Source organism: Poromitra crassiceps, assembly GCF_964638095.1.
Source record: "Poromitra crassiceps genome assembly, chromosome: 2".
Taxonomy (NCBI): domain Eukaryota; kingdom Metazoa; phylum Chordata; class Actinopteri; order Beryciformes; family Melamphaidae; genus Poromitra; species Poromitra crassiceps.
The window spans coordinates 16,378,685-16,396,794 of record NC_139624.1 but is presented as its reverse complement, the minus strand read 5'-3'; the positions used below and the strand labels follow the sequence as shown (position 1 = coordinate 16,396,794).

Here is an 18,110-nt window from a genome sequence, read left to right as displayed (position 1 = left end):
GTTTCAAAATTCTGGCAAAACGTCATAAACACCCACGCACGCACGCACGCACGCGCGCGCGCGCACGCACGCACACACACACACACACACACACACACACACACACACACACACACACACACACAGAGTAACCTCAGGAGTGTGTGTGAGATAAGAGTCTTATCTTTCTCCCTTGGGGGGTGTCGGCTAGAGATAGTCCAATCCTAGCTGGGGGGGCCACACACACACACACACACACACACACACACACACACACACACACACACACACACACACACACCTCTGCCTCCATCAGAATGTATTTCTGGATCAAAATGTTGTTTATCATCCGTGTGTGTGTGTGTGTGCGCGTGTGTGTATCGTTGTTTGCTCTATGTTTGTCGTTAGTGTGTAACGTTAGTGTGTATTGTAGGCAGTGGAAAGCAAACCTGGCAGTGAGCCAGCTAGCAGGGGGAGGAGCCAAACAAGAAGTTACTGTAGCCAAACTGCAGGGGGCGACTCATGCTCGTCCTCAGCTGACTAATAGGGTGATCATCAAGCCAACAAAAAGCCAATGAGCAGGGAGCCACAGCCAAACAGAGCGCATGACTCAGGGAGTGGTTAGGGTCAGGGGTGAAGGGTCAGCGGGGAGGGTGAGCAGTGAGGCAGGTTACTTACAGGTAGTAAGTGTAGGAGTGATAATTTCTTCGTCTGAGCGGTGAGACAGGGGCAGAGCGGAGGAGGAACGGAGGAGGAGGGATGAGATGAAAAACAGAAAGGAAAAAAAAACAACAGATTAGAAGATGGTGAGCGTTACCGCGGCGATGACAGTCGTCGTCAGTCACAGTGTGAAGGGGGGCGGGGCTAACACAATGTGAAGATCTTGATTGGTTAAGGAGGCGTGTGCGAACAGGAGAGCTGACTCAGGTGAAAATACTAGATGTCATTTTGCACCATATCTCTGCTCTCATTAACATTAACGACCCTCTTTTCTGATTGGCTAACCGTTTTAAGAATGAAATATTGTATATTTAGGAGAAGCCAAAGACACATTTCCACTGAGGTGGACAATTAAAGTCCATCCAATCCAAACAACAACCACCTAATAGAGAGCCAAAGTCCCTCCCCTTCTGCTCGGGCCCTATGCAAACCAGCGGCAAAAGAAAAGAGGATAGGATGTTAAAGATAGGATTGGATATTAAACGCGTAGCGCATAATTCATACATTTGGATACACAGTATCAAATACACAGGCCATATTTGCATCGCATGTGCATAATATGAAAACATTAACTCACCATGTGAAATCTCCCACTCACCACACCGCACAGTTTCTTTCTTTCTTTCTCTCTCATGTCTGTGAGACATCATAGGCTAATGTTTCTTCAAATCAATAACCTACATATCATTGTGGAAGGCCACGCCCACAAGATAGAAATGCCTTTGCAACACTATGATTTCACTTTTTTACCACACAAAAGAGATGTGCATTGTACCCGACGTGCAAAGTCACCGATCCAGCGCACGGTCTTTAATGCGTGCTGGGAAAAAGCACAAAGCTTGTGCTCCTGTCTTTTTACTTTCGATTTCCCACTGCCTCTGTGTGTGTGTGTGTGTGTGTGTGTAGAGAGAGAGAGAGAGAAGAGTGAGAGAGCTCTCTCTCTCGCTCGCTGTGTGTGTGTGTGTGTGTGTGTGTGTAGAGAGAGAGAGAGAGCAGAGTGAGAGAGCTCTCTCTCTCGCTCGCTCTCTGTGTGTGTGTGTGTGTGTGTGTGTGCGTGTGTCTGTCTCTCGCTCTCTCTCTTTCTCCTCCCTGCCGAATCATATAGCTTTCTCGCGGCCCGGCATCAGATGCTTTGCAGCCCGGCACCGGTCCGGGGCCCGGTGGTTGGGAACAACTGTGACATACAAATCTAAATGTTACGTGTCAGTTTTACGGCAATCTGTGACTTTCTTGACATGCGACATTATCTTTAAAAATGTGTGTGTAAGGTGTACTGTACTTCATGACACAATTCAAACGGGATCAAAAAAAGTATTGTCTCTCGCCGTTCACCGCCACTCTTTTTTTTTTCACGGCTGGTTCGTAGCTGAAGCAGGACGTAGACCAGGCGTCCCCAAATACTTTTCACCAAGGGCCACTTTTTGCTGAGGGCCGAGGGCTGGGGGCCCAACGGTGCAGTTGCAAAAAATGTGGGGCATTTGAAGCCAGGTTTAGAGGAATAACTAATTTTAAATTAACAGTTGTGATGTCATTATTCAGTCTTAAGCACCAATATTTGATCCTTTTCCCCCTCACTCCTACGTCACCACCTGCTCTCCCTGCTGGGCTTGAAATTAACTTCTTTGACCACCTGCTAATATGGCTGCTAGATTTTAAAGTTACCAGCCAATTAGACTGTCTTGAAATAAACCAGAATATGAGTGGGTTAATTTAAGCATAAGTATCAGTAAGTGGCCCGGGATTCTCAAAGCCTGTGTTGAGGGTCACACACGAACAAAAATGCACTCTTGAAGCTAAATAAATACAAAACCAACGAGTTCATTATTTAAATGTTTACTCCAATGTAGAACAGTCAATTCTTACACATGAGATTACTTTTAGCCTTTTAGTCATAAAGATTATTGAAAGATATTCCATATTCCAGACTGAAATGTTATAACAGAAGTGGAGTATTGGCCAGAATGACATGAACATTTGGACACTTATTCAGCGGGTATCTTGCATGTTGCGTTCAGGTGCACATACACATGTATATTTTTTTGCAATTCCAGCGCGGGCCACACAGGGGCCGCTATTTGACTAGGGGTGATGTAGACGGTCACTTTGGCTCTCTATTGATAGTATTCTGCTACGTTACCACACAGCCATCTTGGTAGCAAAATAACAGGTGACTGTAATGAATTAACGGGTGACAATCAAATGACACAAACAGCCAATGAGCTGTGTGTATTGTAGCGTCATATTGGTAGGAAAATGCTTGTGATATCATGGGAATACTATGAATAGACGGTTTTAACTTGACAACCCCTACTGTAGCTAACTTCCTGCTGCAGTGTTTGCTAATATAGTAGGTGAAAAAATAAAGCAATAAGCCTGCAAGAGGCCATAGGTTACAATGACTTTACAACAGCTAAGAGGTGTCGTAAAATCACTGTAAACCAGAGCCTCACACAATAGCACAGAAATCAAAGTCTCTCTTCATGTCAGCACAGAAATCAAAGTCTATCTTCATGTCAGCACAGAAATTAAAGTCTATCTTCATGTCAGCCGACACCCGCACAACCGTTTAAAAAAAAACACTTAGTTATTTCTTACAGAAGTGATAATGCAGTAGACGGACACACTGGAAACGTTTTAAAGTGCTTTTACCGACTCAACGTGGGAATACATACAGTACAGGTTGTGGGTTCGAGTCCAAAGAACAAACAGGAAGGAATAAATCACAGTCACTTAGTAAATCCACTCTCCAGGTCCAAACAGAAAAGGCTCCGGTAATAATAACTTTGGGAGTTCACTCCCAAAACAACTAAACAGTTCACATCCAGGTGCCCTGAGCAGCATGTAAGGTTTGAGGCTCCGGCCCGGAGCATGTCAAGTTGCCTGGAACTTTGAAGTCATTTCCTGTGTAGCTGCTACAGATTAGGGATGTAGGTACTACCGGTACTACCCCCGAACCGCGGTACTATTGCTGTAGAAACGGTTCTATACTAAGATTTAAAAAGAACGGTACTTTTCCGACCGCTGCTATGACTGATAATGGTCAATATGAGCCTGTCTCTTTAAGAAATGCGCCAGAGTCGCGGAGTGAGTGACGTCATATCCACATGTCAAGCGGTGAGGAAAAAAGCAGCTGAGCACTGCACTGAGCAGACCCGCGCACATTCAAAGCAAACTAGCAAAGCTAGCTACTATGGCAGCTGCCCCTGAAAAACCTCAATTGATTGAGAAAGTTGGAGCCAGGTCTTCCATCTGGAAATACTTTGGCTTCAAAGCCAACGAAAACGGCCTACCTCTTCACCCAGACGCACCACAGTGCAAAAGATGCTTCAAAGTGTATCTCGCCAAGGGAGGAAACACTTCAAACCTCTCAAAACATTTGAAGGACAAGCACCCGGACATTTTCCAAGCCTTCAAGAAAGAACAAGAGGTGAGAACTGTTCAACTAATGTTATAGTAACTGTTAACTCACAAAGAAACACAAAGGCCTCTCCCAGCCCAGTTAGTAGCAGCAGCTGTGGCCTTTCACAGTTTACATCTAACGTTATGTAGGCTACTTTCACGCATACTTCGGTCAGGGTTATCGACAGTCCATATTATTGCCTCTGCACGTTTCCCGACGCTACAGTGAGAAAATGCGCTCGTTAATGCGCTCGTTAACTAACGTTAACTAACGTTACAGCGGACTCCGCTGTACTAACGTTACAGCGGACTCTGCAGTAACGTTAGTTAACAAGCGCATTAACGAGCGCTCACTGTAGCGTCGGGAAACGTGCAGAGGCAATAATATGGACTGTCGATAACCCTGACTGAAGTATGCGTGAAATTAGCCTACATAACGTTAGATGTAAACTGTGAGTAATACTGCCTGAATAGACCTTCTCACTGAAGTTAGAAACAGTAGTGCTGAATTTGTTTGTTTGGTGTGCCATGCTTCAAACAATCTCCAACATCTGCCAACATTCACAGACAACTGTCTGTTGGTGATTGTTCGTGTTTGTTGGAGAATGTTTGATTGGTGTGCCATGGGCTTAAGCCTACCCTACCCACTCCACATAAATCAACTGACTGATGCCAGTGAAGTCAACCACAGTCTCCAGGGCTTGAGGGTTTAGGGAGCACAAACACTGTTTGGCTGGCTATATGAACTCAGTCTGTACAAAACATGGTGTAGATCGCCATCTACTGGCATGGCCAAAATATATATAATATAATAATATAACCCCAGAGACATTAGCCCATGTCATTTAATGTTCCATAGCTACATAAAATAAATCATGTATGAAACGCGTAATATGATAATAATAAGATGAATGAGTCTCGTGTATTTTTCTAGTTATGACCATTAATATGTTATACATAGTTTCAAGGAACAATGAGAACAAGTTTTAAAAAGCTATGGCATTGAAATTAAAATGGCTATGTTAACTAAAGTTCTGTACACCCCCTTCCCCCAATTACAGAAGTCTAGTGCGAGAGCGACACCACCACCCGACCAGAGGCTACTCCCGGATGTTTTTCTGTCCCAGACCAAGTACCCAAAGAAGAGCAGTGATGCAAAAAGGCTAAACAGGGCGGTTGCTGAATATATCTGTGTGGATCAAGTGGCTTTATATTCAGTAGAGAGATACAAGAGACAATGGTGCCACAGCCCCAACCATGACAAGAAGTGCTAAACTGGAAGTTGAGATTACTGAGTATAAACAATCTAGAGACATCAGCCCTGCAGAGGATCCCCTGGCATGGTGGAAGCAACACCAGACAGACCTGCCCATCTTAGCTCAGTTTGCTAGACAATATCTCTGTATTCCAGCATCAAGCTGTGCATCTGAACGTGTTTTCAGTACTTCTGGGAATATCTGCAGTCCAACAAGATCCAGACTGACCGAGGAACATGTTGACACCCTCGTTTTCTTGGCTAGGAACCTGAAGAAAACATTGGGATGGGAGGGACTGAGTGAGTAAACAGAGTCAGCCAAACAGTGAGTCTGTCTACCACCCATAGAAAAACTAGGGTTTAGGCTGAGTAGGCTGGGGGACAGAATGGGAATATGAAGCCAGTTATGCTGGTGTAGTGTTAAATATACAATGGTCAGATAGGTCAAGGTCAATATGGTGTAGTGTTAAATATACAATGGTCAGATAGGTCAAGGTCAATACTAAATCAAGATGGGTGAGATAGAGGTTTTTCAGTTGGGGGGTGGTGGGATAATTTAAATGTTTTCTATATATTCTGAAAAGGGCTGCTAAATTGGATCGAACTTGTGAACTTGCGAATGTTGTTATTGGTGTTTCTCAGAGTTTTTGCTGCTATATAGGCTAGTCATGGTCATTTTATTTTCACTGGCATCACTTTATTTTACTTACCGGTATTCTCACTGCTCAGAAGGTTTGTTTTGTTCAGCATTTAAATGCCACACCCATTTATTGGTGTAATTGTTCCCAAACTCTTAAAATAAAGGCAAATCTTGACATTTGACAGTTTCACTTTTTTTTTTACAAAAAGTATCGAAAGTATCGAAAAGTATCGAAATACAAATTGGTACCGGCACCGAAATAGAAATCTAGTACCGCTACAACCCTACTACAGATTCAAAGTTTTCCGCTGACAAACTAACAGGACACTTTTATTATGAAGTACATATAGGAAGTGAAACCTGTTTATCGCTTGCTAATTAGACTTCCTGCATGAGCAGCCACTTCTTTCACTTAAACAAGTCGAGACAACATTTGCAGATATTTGGAGCAATTTTTTCCCCATGAACCAGTTCACCCCAGAAAGGTAAGCAAAGTAGTATGGAAGTGTAGCATTTATTAGCGGTAGCATCTGTAACTGTTTCCCCAAATAGAGAAATGACAAAATGGGGCTTTAAATGGGGGACGGCTCTCTCTAGTTCTCTCCAATATCTTTGAAGGGGATCAGGGCTCCATCCAGAAAAATCAGACCCAAACTCGCCCTATTGTACCAACTCACTCTCCCTCCAAAGTGTGTGTGTGTGTGTGTGTGTGTGTGTGTGTGTGTGTGTGTGTGTGTGCTGTGCAGGGCTTGAAATTAACACCCACCAACCCGCCAAATGCGGGTAAAGATGTAGTGCGGCCGGGCGGGTAAAGATGTAGTGCGGCCGGGCGGGTAAAGATGTAGTGCGGCCGGGCAGGTAAAGATGTAGTGCGGCCGGGCGGGTAAAGATGTAGTGCGGCCGGGCAGGTAAAGATGTAGTGTGGCCGGGCGGGTAAAGATGTAGTGCGGCCGGGCGGGTAAAGATGTAGTGTGGCCGGGCGGGTAAAGATGTAGTGCGGCCGGGCGGGTAAAGATGTAGTGTGGCCGGGCGGGTAAACATGTAGTGCGGCCGGGCGGGTAAAGATGTAGTGCGGCCGGGCGGGTAAAGATGTAGTGCGGCCGGGCGGGTAAAGATGTAGTGTGGCCGGGCGGGTAAAGATGTAGTGCGGCCGGGCGGGTAAAGATGTAGTGCGGCCGGGCGGGTAAAGATGTAGTGTGGCCGGGCGGGTAAAGATGTAGTGTGGCCGGGCGGGTAAAGATGTAGTGTGGCCGGGCAGGTAAAGATGTAGTGCGGCCGGGCGGGTAAAGATGTAGTGTGGCCGGGCGGGTAAAGATGTAGTGCGGCCGGGCGGGTAAAGATGTAGTGTGGCCGGGCAGGTAAAGATGTAGTGTGGCCGGGCAGGTAAAGATGTAGTGCGGCCGGGCGGGTAAAGATGTAGTGCGGCCGGGCGGGTAAAGATGTAGTGTGGCCGGGCGGGTAAAGATGTAGTGTGGCCGGGCGGGTAAAGATGTAGTGTGGCCGGGCAGGTAAAGATGTAGTGCGGCCGGGCGGGTAAAGATGTAGTGTGGCCGGGCGGGTAAAGATGTAGTGTGGCCGGGCAGGTAAAGATGTAGTGCGGCCGGGCGGGTAAAGATGTAGTGTGGCCGGGCGGGTAAAGATGTAGTGTGGCCGGGCAGGTAAAGATGTAGTGCGGCCGGGTGGGTAAAGATGTAGTGTGGCCGGGCAGGTAAAGATGTAGTGCGGCCGGGCAGGTAAAGATGTAGTGTGGCCGGGCAGGTAAAGATGTAGTGCGGCCGGGCGGGTAAAGATGTAGTGTGGCCGGGCGGGTAAAGATGTAGTGCGGCCGGGCGGGTAAAGATGTAGTGCGGCCGGGCAGGTAAAGATGTAGTGTGGCCGGGCGGGTAAAGATGTAGTGTGGCCGGGCGGGTAAAGATGTAGTGCGGCCGGGCGGGTAAAGATGTAGTGTGGCCGGGCGGGTAAAGATGTAGTGCGGCCGGGCGGGTAAAGATGTAGTGTGGCCGGGCGGGTAAAGATGTAGTGTGGCCGGGCGGGTAAAGATGTAGTGTGGCCGGGCGGGTAAAGATGTAGTGTGGCCGGGCGGGTAAAGATGTAGTGCGGCCGGGCGGGTAAAGATGTAGTGTGGCCGGGCGGGTAAAGATGTAGTGCGGCCGGGCGGGTAAAGATGTAGTGCGGCCGGGCGGGTAAAGATGTAGTGTGGCCGGGCGGGTAAAGATGTAGTGTGGCCGGGCGGGTAAAGATGTAGTGCGGCCGGGCGGGTAAAGATGTAGTGTGGCCGGGCGGGTAAAGATGTAGTGTGGCCGGGCGGGTAAAGATGTAGTGCGGCCGGGCGGGTAAAGATGTAGTGTGGCCGGGCGGGTAAAGATGTAGTGTGGCCGGGTGGGTAAAGATGTAGTGCGGCCGGGCGGGTAAAGATGTAGTGCGGCCGGGCGGGTAAAGATGTAGTGCGGCCGGGCGGGTAAAGATGTAGTGCGGCCGGGCGGGTAAAGATGTAGTGCGGCCGGGCAGGTAAAGATGTAGTGTGGCCGGGCGGGTAAAGATGTAGTGCGGCCGGGCGGGTAAAGATGTAGTGCGGCCGGGCGGGTAAAGATGTAGTGCGGCCGGGCGGGTAAAGATGTAGTGCGGCCGGGCAGGTAAAGATGTAGTGCGGCCGGGCGGGTAAAGATGTAGTGCGGCCGGGCGGGTAAAGATGTAGTGCGGCCGGGCAGGTAAAGATGTAGTGTGGCCGGGCGGGTAAAGATGTAGTGCGGCCGGGCGGGTAAAGATGTAGTGCGGCCGGGCGGGTAAAGATGTAGTGTGGCCGGGCGGGTAAAGATGTAGTGCGGCCGGGCGGGTAAAGATGTAGTGTGGCCGGGCGGGTAAAGATGTAGTGCGGCCGGGCAGGTAAAGATGTAGTGCGGCCGGGCGGGTAAAGATGTAGTGTGGCCGGGCAGGTAAAGATGTAGTGCGGCCGGGCGGGTAAAGATGTAGTGTGGCCGGGCGGGTAAAGATGTAGTGTGGCCGGGCGGGTAAAGATGTAGTGCGGCCGGGCGGGTAAAGATGTAGTGCGGCCGGGCAGGTAAAGATGTAGTGCGGCCGGGCGGGTAAAGATGTAGTGCGGCCGGGCGGGTAAAGATGTAGTGTGGCCGGGCGGGTAAAGATGTAGTGTGGCCGGGCGGGTAAAGATGTAGTGCGGCCGGGCGGGTAAGATTGTAAAGTTACTAGCCAAATTTGTCCTGGTGATGAGCAAGCTCTAAATATCACTGCATCTGTTTTACCTAAAGAATCTTCCTATCCACCTTATTTCTAGCGGGCATGATGCCTCTGGGTTTCTCCTCTGGTGTGATCCTCCCAGCCTTGTTGCTGACAGCTTGACACCCGTCTGGGCGAACGGAGCAAATCACTAATCAGGTCCAGCTTGGCAAAAATCTCGTAGATAAATATCCCTTTAAGAGCGCAGTGCATTCATGGGTAATCGCCTGCTGTGGGTAATATTAGCGGCTAGCTAGCTATGTTACATGGCAGTAAAAGGCCACTGAATGACCAAATTGATATAACTTTTAACCATTTCGAGTAACACTGTTTCCATAAGGATCACCAGCGTTAGTTTGTTGTTTATAACCATAACGTGGTTATATTTGTCACGTTCTCTATCTAACTCTGATACACTTAAAATACTGGGAGGCGGGCCATAGCGTCTCTGTCGATGATTTGATTTGACAGTTCTGGGCACTGGCGTTGGCCAATCCTGGCGTGTTCCACGCCCAAATCGATTGTGTTCTGGCGCAAAGCGAGTGGCTTCCAGGACAAACAGGCTCTCTGAGTCGCGCGCCACTAACGTTATTTTAGAGCAGCGCAGTGAATACAATGTTCCTGGAACGCGAGTTTAACGAAACCGTTACGTGTCCTCTGCATTCTACATCAAATAAAGACATTACCGTTTGTTTTATTTGGTATGTTACATACTTATTGGCCAAGTTATGTTCAATTCAGCCAGGGTACAAGGGAGTATAGGCGGCCATCTTTTCAAATCAAGTGGAATACCGTACCCACAATTATTTGTACAGCGGGGCATTCAAAAATAAGGTGGATACTAGAGTTTTGCGTGCGACGGCGGCTATCCAAAGTGGCAAACTTTTCAGACCTCCTTGGCGATGCACGGAAGCGCCCGTGTAACAACTTGTTGCTTGCGCGTCATGACAGCGCACGGCGCAAACAACCTCAGCCAATTAGGGCCACAACAAAACTTTTCCTGCAGAATCCTCCTACACAAACAAACAGACGGTATCCACCTCCGCTGAGCAGCGCCAGGCAGTGAGCTGCAGCGGGGGAAAGGCGCTTTGGGTGGCAGGTGCTCAAGTGAAAAAAGGGAACCCCTCTCACAATTAGGCTATTTATAAAAACAAGAACATACAGTCAGTGGGTGAGCACACCTGAAGTGCTCCCGTAAAAAAAAAAAAAAGTCAAATTGAATAGGCGAAAATATGGGAACTGGGTCTATCTGTGTACGTCCCTGGCACGATGAATACAGTTCAATCAGCAAAAGAAAATGACTGTGACTTAGTAGGCTACATACTGTAGCTGCTAGATTATAGACTCACGGCACAACTTAACTTAACACAGTGGCACTAATAATATGGTTTATTTCAAGAAAAAGCCATATTGGCTGGTGATCAAAAAAGTTCATTTCAAGCCCTGTGTGTGTGTGTGCGCGCGCGTGTGTGTGTGTGTGTGTGTGTGTGTGTGCGTGTGCGTGTGCGCGTGTGTTGTGCGTGTGAGACAGAGAGATTTACATAGCATTAATTCCTTAGGGTTTCAGGGTGGGTTTTAGGTTATTTTTCTGCCTCCCCCCATCTCTCTCTCTCTCTCTCTCTCTCTGCTGTATCTCTCTCTCCCTCTCTCTCTGCTGTATATCTCTCTCTAGCCCTTTTCCCACATGCGCTTTGTACCGCAAAATGACCGGAACGTGGTCTATTGCCTGCATGTGGGAAAGGCGCCGTGCCGGTATAAGCGCGACCCCGTCGTCGCGGAGATTTCACCACTTTCGATCCAGTCAGAAGAGCGGTATGCGCTTTAGCGGATACTAGTGAGAAACGGGTGCAGTCATTTTCCGCGACACTCTCATGGGCGAGGTGTACACACGTTGCTTAATGTTCCAGCGGGCATAATCTAATCATTCGCGCACATTAAAGCAAACTGGCGAAATGATCTTGTGATAATAAGAGCAGTAGCCTATGTCAGCTTCATGTGTGGGTGTGCTGTGCTGATTTTCCCCTCTCCTCTCTGCTCGCTCTCTGGCCACAGTCCGTCCTCCTCCTTCAGTCACAGCCCGACAGGGACTAAGCAAATGCACGAAGCGAATTGTGGAAGTATTTTGCTTACGTTGCCGACAGCGAAGGCAAGCCCGGACACATCAAACGTAGCCAGTCTGTCTGTAAAAAGTGCTTCAACGCGACGCAGGTGAACGGATAAACAAGCAAACTTATTTCACCATTCAGAGTTTTGCCGACACGTCACTCCCCACCCGCTCTGCAGTGCCGCCCCGCCCCCCCCTACATACAGGCAAATTCGCTGATAGATTCTCATATGCACGAGCCGAAGTGTGAAGGGAAATGTCCGATATTGACTTACAGGTAATTTTCCGGTACGCATGTGGGAAAAGGGCTTCTGTTGTATCTCTCTGTCTTTCTCTCTCCCTCTCTCTCTGCTGTATATCTCTCTCTGTTGTATCTCTCTGTCTTTCTCTCTCCCTCTCTCTCTGCTGTATCTCTCTCTCCCTCTCTCTGCTGTATCTCTCTCTCTGTTGTATCTCTCTGTCTTTCTCTCTCCCTCTCTCTGCTGTATCTCTCTATCCGTCTCTTTCTCTCTCTCTCTAGCCTGAAGCCATTCTGCTCGCGGCGACGTGAAAAAAAGAATCCCTTTCATCAACATTTCTCTCTTATCTCCACCGTCCTCAAAACACATATGCTTTTCACAGTGTGTTTAGCTGTGTGCGTGTGTGTGTGTGTGTGTGTGTGTGTGTGTGTGTGTGTGTGTGTGTCGGCAGGATTGTGTGTTTGATGTTGAGAATAAAGCTGGTCCAGAATACAGTTTAATGGTGATTACTGCAATCTGCTCCATTATTTATCCTCCAATATCACTGTGTGTGTGTGTGTGTGTGTGTGTGTGTGTGTGTGTGTGTGTGTGTGTGTGTGTGAGTGTGTGTGTGTGTGTGTGTGTGAGTGTGTGTGTGTGTGTGTGTGTGTGTGTGTGTGTCTGTGTGTGTGTGTGTGTGTGTGTGTGTGTGTGTGTGTGTGTGTGTGTGTGTGTGAGTGTGATCTTAGGTCTTGTAAGTGAGTGAATGTTTTTGTTTCTTTGATGTAATTTTACTCTCCAGAGCATCGTTAGCCACATCATTAGCCGCGCAATAACATGAGTAATACTGCTGTAACACTGGGCTGACCCCAACCTGCTGTTGAAATCAACAGATACGTAGGTAGGTAGACAGATAGGTAGGTAGATAGATAGATAGAATAGAATAGAATGGACTCCCAATAAACTCCTGATTTGTGTTTTGTGCGTGTTTTATGTGTGTGTTTTGTGTGTGTATGTGTGTGTGCGCACACGTTAGGGCTGTCACTTTTCATTCGAAATTCGAATGCAACTTCGAATGTGGGGGAGGGGTTCGTGTTCGATATGTAAATTGACTGTTCGAATTTTTTTTTTTTTTTTTTTTTTTTTTATGAACCAAAATTAACCAACTGCTGCTTGCTGGTAATGTTAATCCCATGTCAGAAAAAGTCTCCAGATTTGTCGCGTTTGTCTCTTCTGAGAAAGATTGTCTCCAGGGTCTGAAAAGTTGTCTCGAGTTGGATGCAGCCAAGTTTGTGAGGCAGTGTTGTGACTGTGAGCGTCCAAGCTAACACGTCGGGCTGATGCCCGGTGGCCTGCAGTGGGTTGCACCAGCTGTGCGTAAGTTGAAACGTAAGCTAGTTTGAACGTAAAGTCTCACTAAGTCCGAGTTTACGCACTACTAAAAATATTTGGGTTGCACCAAGTGAAATAGTTACAACGTAGGCATAAGTTAGAACTTAAAATTTACACCTACGTCTTACTAGGTGTAAAGTCCTCCGTAAAATAGCAGTTGGCACGGATTGCAACTTGGCACCGTGGCGCATCGTTGTTTTGCGTCCGCAACGCGCTCTCCGTGATAAATTACACCCTTTGATATTTATGACTCACGCTTTTGTTTCCCACAAGCTGCAGCACTGCATACAAATTAAAATAACTGCAACAATTTAGTGAGGCAGGATGGTGGTATAGCCTACAATACTGATGAAGAGCTCACAGATAAACGTTAACAGTAATATGAACCTAAACGAACGTTACTCAATAACGTTCTCATTTGATTAGTGTTGATGAAATATGAAAGCACTAATTTGCGGTGGGCAACATGTCCTGTTTTCACTCCACTTACTTAAACAACCGTAAATAAACACCGTTTCCACCGTGCTTTTCACTGATTGGTCACAGATACTGTACACGTCATTGTCTGCGACACTATTTTGGTTAGTATGGACTTTAGGGTCTACTAGTTAAGATGTACCTTACGTCTCCGTGGTGCAATCAAACAAAGACACAACTTTAGTGTCAAACTAACTAGTTTGAACGTAGCAGTTAGTGTGGACTTTACACCCTAACTTAAGACAGAACTTACGTTCAGCTGGTGCAACAGGCTGCTGGACTGAAAAAAAATGTAATTAACCAAAAAACTTCGAATATATTCGAACGAATTTCGGGCAATTAAAGTTCGAATTTTATTTCGGGAAAAAGTGACAGCCCTAGCGCACGTGCACATGTTTGTGTGCGGGTGTGTGTGTGTGTGTGTGTATGTGTGTGTGTTCTTACCGTTTCTTCATGAGCAGGACGACTCCGAGGAAGATGATGATGAAGAGCAGGATCCCCGCGATGACTCCGGCGATCTTCACCGTGTGATCTGTCTGTTTCTCCGGCTCCGGTTCAGGTTTTCTGGTCGCAGCACCTGGAAGCACAACCAACAATAACTAACCAATAACTAACATTAACTAACAACTAACATTAACTAACATTGACTGACATTAACTGACATTAACTAACATTGACTATCATGAACTCGCATTGAACTAACATTTACTAACATTAACTAACATTAACTCATTCTCTGCCAAAGACGTACCCGGACGTACTTTTAACAATGGCGTTCTGTGCCAAAGACGTACTCGGTCGTACTTTCATGTTTTGGCTGTTTACATTACATCAGACACTTTCCCAGCCTGTGACATTGTTTCAGGTCAAATTGATAAAAGGAACCCGCTAGTTTAGTATTTATGGGTGGAGCCTGTGGTCGAAACAGAGTCCGATCCAGAGTTCTCGGCTGGCGACGATGGCGAGGAAGACGCCAGCGTTTTTGTTATTGCTCCACGACGGAGCGCCATGGCGACGAAGGCTCCCCTTCACAGCGTTCTGTGACACAGATGAATCGGAGGAGGAGAAATGGGTGCCACTTGGAGAGAGCAATGACGATGGTAAAAAGTAGCCTATTTTTTGTATCGCGTTTGAGATGAAATGATCACACACACAACATTCGAGTATAATTGTCACGCATTGTTTATAACTTATGCCGCCGGCATGACTCGCTTCACGTTTCCTCTTGCCAGATCTCCCTCTCAAGGGGAGCTCTCTGTCACACTCAAGGGAGGGGGAATCACATGGATACGTCAAACGCGTCAAACCGCGTCACACACCCGTCCCCAGCAACGAAGGCGAAACATGTGTCACATAAACATTTCAAAGTTTACAGCACTAACGTAGCTATTGTGTGATCTTCTGTGCTAACGTTAGTTATGAGAGGTAACGTGACAGCAGGTAACGTTACAGCACTCGTTATTCCTGTGTGTGTGTGTGTGTGTGTGTGTGTGAGTGAGAGTGTGAGAGAGAGAGAGAGAGAGTGTGTGAGTGTGACCACATAAGGGTTCGTTCCATTTGTTTATGCTTTTATCAAGCTAAGACCGACACAGCTCCCTCAAATACATTCTCTTATTTTTTATTTTTTATTTATTTATTTGGGAAAACAAATACTGTATATGTCTGATGTGTCACTGAGGCAAAAAATAAAAGGCTCAAAAGAGAGTTCTGCTTGAAACGGTGCCCTTCACTAAAAACCTATTTTTCTCCCATTTATGTCCCAAGGAGGGCATTTTTCGTGAAAACAAGCTAACTTCCACTGCTTGTAACTAAACAAGGAAACATGGGAGAGTTTCAGTTTTTTACAAGGGGTAAGAAGATAGTCTCTGCTTTATTGTGAGATATGTTGTGTAATTTTATTCCTAGCACAGAATATTCTGTGGGTCCTGGAAGATCAGGAAATATGCTCAAAATCCTGGCACTGGGAGCACACAGACCGAAATGACCCTGGCAGAGAATGAGTTAACTGACATTAACTAACATTAACTAACATTAACTGACATTAACTAACATTGACTAACACTGACTAACATTAACTGACATTAACTAACATTTACTAAAATTAACTAACATTGAACTAACATTAACTAACACTGACTAACATTAACTGACATTAACTAACATTTACTAAAATTAACTAACATGAACTAACATTGACTAACACTGACTAACATTAACTGACATTAACTAACACTGACTAACACTGACTAACATTAACTGACATGAACATTAACTAACACTGACTAACATTAACTGACATTAACTAACATTGACAAACATTAACTAACATTGAACTAACATGAACTAACACTGACTAACATTGTCTAATATTAATTAACATTGACTAACACTGACTAACATTGACTAATATTAACTAACATTGACTAACACTGACTAACATTAACTGACATTAACTAACATTGACTAACACTGACTAACATTAACTGACATTAACTAACATTAACTAACACTGACTAACATAAACTGACATTAACTAACATTTACTAACATTGAACTAACATGAACTAACATTGACTAACACTGACTAACATTAACTGACATTACCTAACATTGACTAACACTGACTAACATTAACTGACATTACCTAACATTAACTAACACTGACTAACATTAACTGACATTAACTAACATTAACTAACACTGACTAACATTAACTGACATTAACTAACATTAACTAACACTGACTAACATTAACTGACATTAACTAACATTAACTAACACTGACTCACATTAACTGACATTAACTAACATTAACTAACACTGACTAACATTAACTGACATTGACTAACACTGACTAACATTAACTGACATTACCTAACATTAACTAACACTGACTAACATTAACTGACATTAACTAACATTAACTAACACTGACTCACATTAACTGACATTAACTAACATTGACTAACACTGACTAACATTAACTGACATTAACTAACATTAACTAACACTGACTAACATTAACTAACATTTACTAACATTAACTAACACTGACTAACATTAACTAACATTTACTAACATTAACTAACATTGAACTAACATGAACTAACATTGACTAACATTAACTAACATTAACTAACATTGTACCTTACATAGGGATGGGTATCGATACTCTTATCGATACTACTCTCCATAATTTGGTGCAAAAATAAAGACGACATAAAAATACGTGGTTATTTTCTTATTACATTTTTGCAGAAATATGTTGAATTCCTGAGAAGGCATATTTCATCATTGTGAATATAATGATGTATTAAATTTAGGTCACCTAAGTAGTAGAAATGTGCAAAAAAAAAAATATTGATCCCTATGAACACAGAAAATGGCTGTAGTTTTCCCCATATCACTCTAAAGGTGCTCTTATACTCGAGCAAAGCTCCGTGGGGGTGGAGCACAGCGAGTCTCCGGGAGTCACCGTGCAGACCTCGCGCTGAGGCAGATGCTATTATACTCAGAAGTGATCAGCCAAGTGATCAGCATGTATTGTACAATGGTAATAGTGAGAACAGCCCGTGAAAAGTCACAATGAAACGCTATTATGTGCAGTACTGAGTGCGCTTTCACTCTCAAATGACCGTACATCAGCACATGAAGGAATCACCAAACTTGTTTTTACTGAAAGCCGTTTTACTTCTCAGCCCTGATTGCCTACTCTGTTCTGCTTTTAATCTCTCTCAATAATGCTCTCAACACAACACATTTACTTGGTGAAATGACTAAAAATGAACAGTTGCAAATCAAAGTTTATAGCCTACCACATGGGTCAAGAAATGTGGCAAAAACACAGCTCAGTGTTCAGGGCTCAGTGGCTTGAAAGCGGCCATGTTTGGAGAGAAGCCGTGCGGAGGTCGCGCTGTGAGAAAAAAAATCCGGCACACGGCGAGCGCCCGACGGAGGTAGCGAATAACCACGGCCAACAAATTTACGTCATTTGACGCGCCAGGCCCTCGCTCCACCCCCGCGCCCTTCACGGCAGGGTGAGCATAATTCAGCCTTAAGGGGGATCCTACAAAACCCACAATGCACTGTGCAGGTACTGGCCCGACTTTAAAAAGAAAATTAGAAAAAAGTTCCTGAAAGCAGCTTTATATCTCTTTAGTCTTTACTGGGGCTTATTTTAATCCATAAAACGTTTTCCTCGTCGAGTCTGGATTCACACCCGTTTCAAGGATTATGAAACAAGTTAACGTTATTTTATGTGGACTTAACCCTGTGCTGTGCAGTGCTGCTGGATACTAACGCTACACAACTCTGAGAAGTGGTTAGCGCCTGACCCCAAGACAAAAAAAAAAGTGTGACAGACACATAAATTGACCAACCACAGACCCTCATGGGCGGTGCATTTGGAATGCGCGCATCAGCTAAATGGAGTACCGCAGGGGTGACGTGTTTTTGTAGTTGGAAGGCAGAAGTCCCGGACATTTTGGATCTTCAGAGGAAAAGTGAATGGGGTTTTAGAATGGGAATTTTGCTGAAATGCATAAAATAAAGTCTGCGGGGAACAAAAGTTTATGGGAGTGGTCATTTGTGTGGAGCAGGATCATCTCCACAAACGTGAATCACTTTTATGACTTTTGAAGCGTTTTCTGAAAATCGTGTTAAAAAAAGAAAAGGCATTTACATTTCAAATGTCAT

The 18,110-nt window shown here is 45.4% G+C and overlaps 1 protein-coding gene across 1 annotated transcript in view; it reads right to left on the bottom strand.

Moving 5' to 3' along the window:
• LOC310798616 (receptor-type tyrosine-protein phosphatase mu-like) overlaps positions 1–18,110 on the bottom strand; it is a gene marked incomplete at both ends in the record, with an annotated part of 303,831 nt that overhangs the window by 92,215 nt on the left and 193,506 nt on the right. Inside the window, 2 exons of the mRNA XM_083661159.1 lie at positions 658–690; positions 13,860–13,992. Coding sequence (XP_083517285.1) covers positions 658–690; positions 13,860–13,992 — 166 coding nt within the window. The remainder of the gene's footprint in view (positions 1–657; positions 691–13,859; positions 13,993–18,110) is intronic.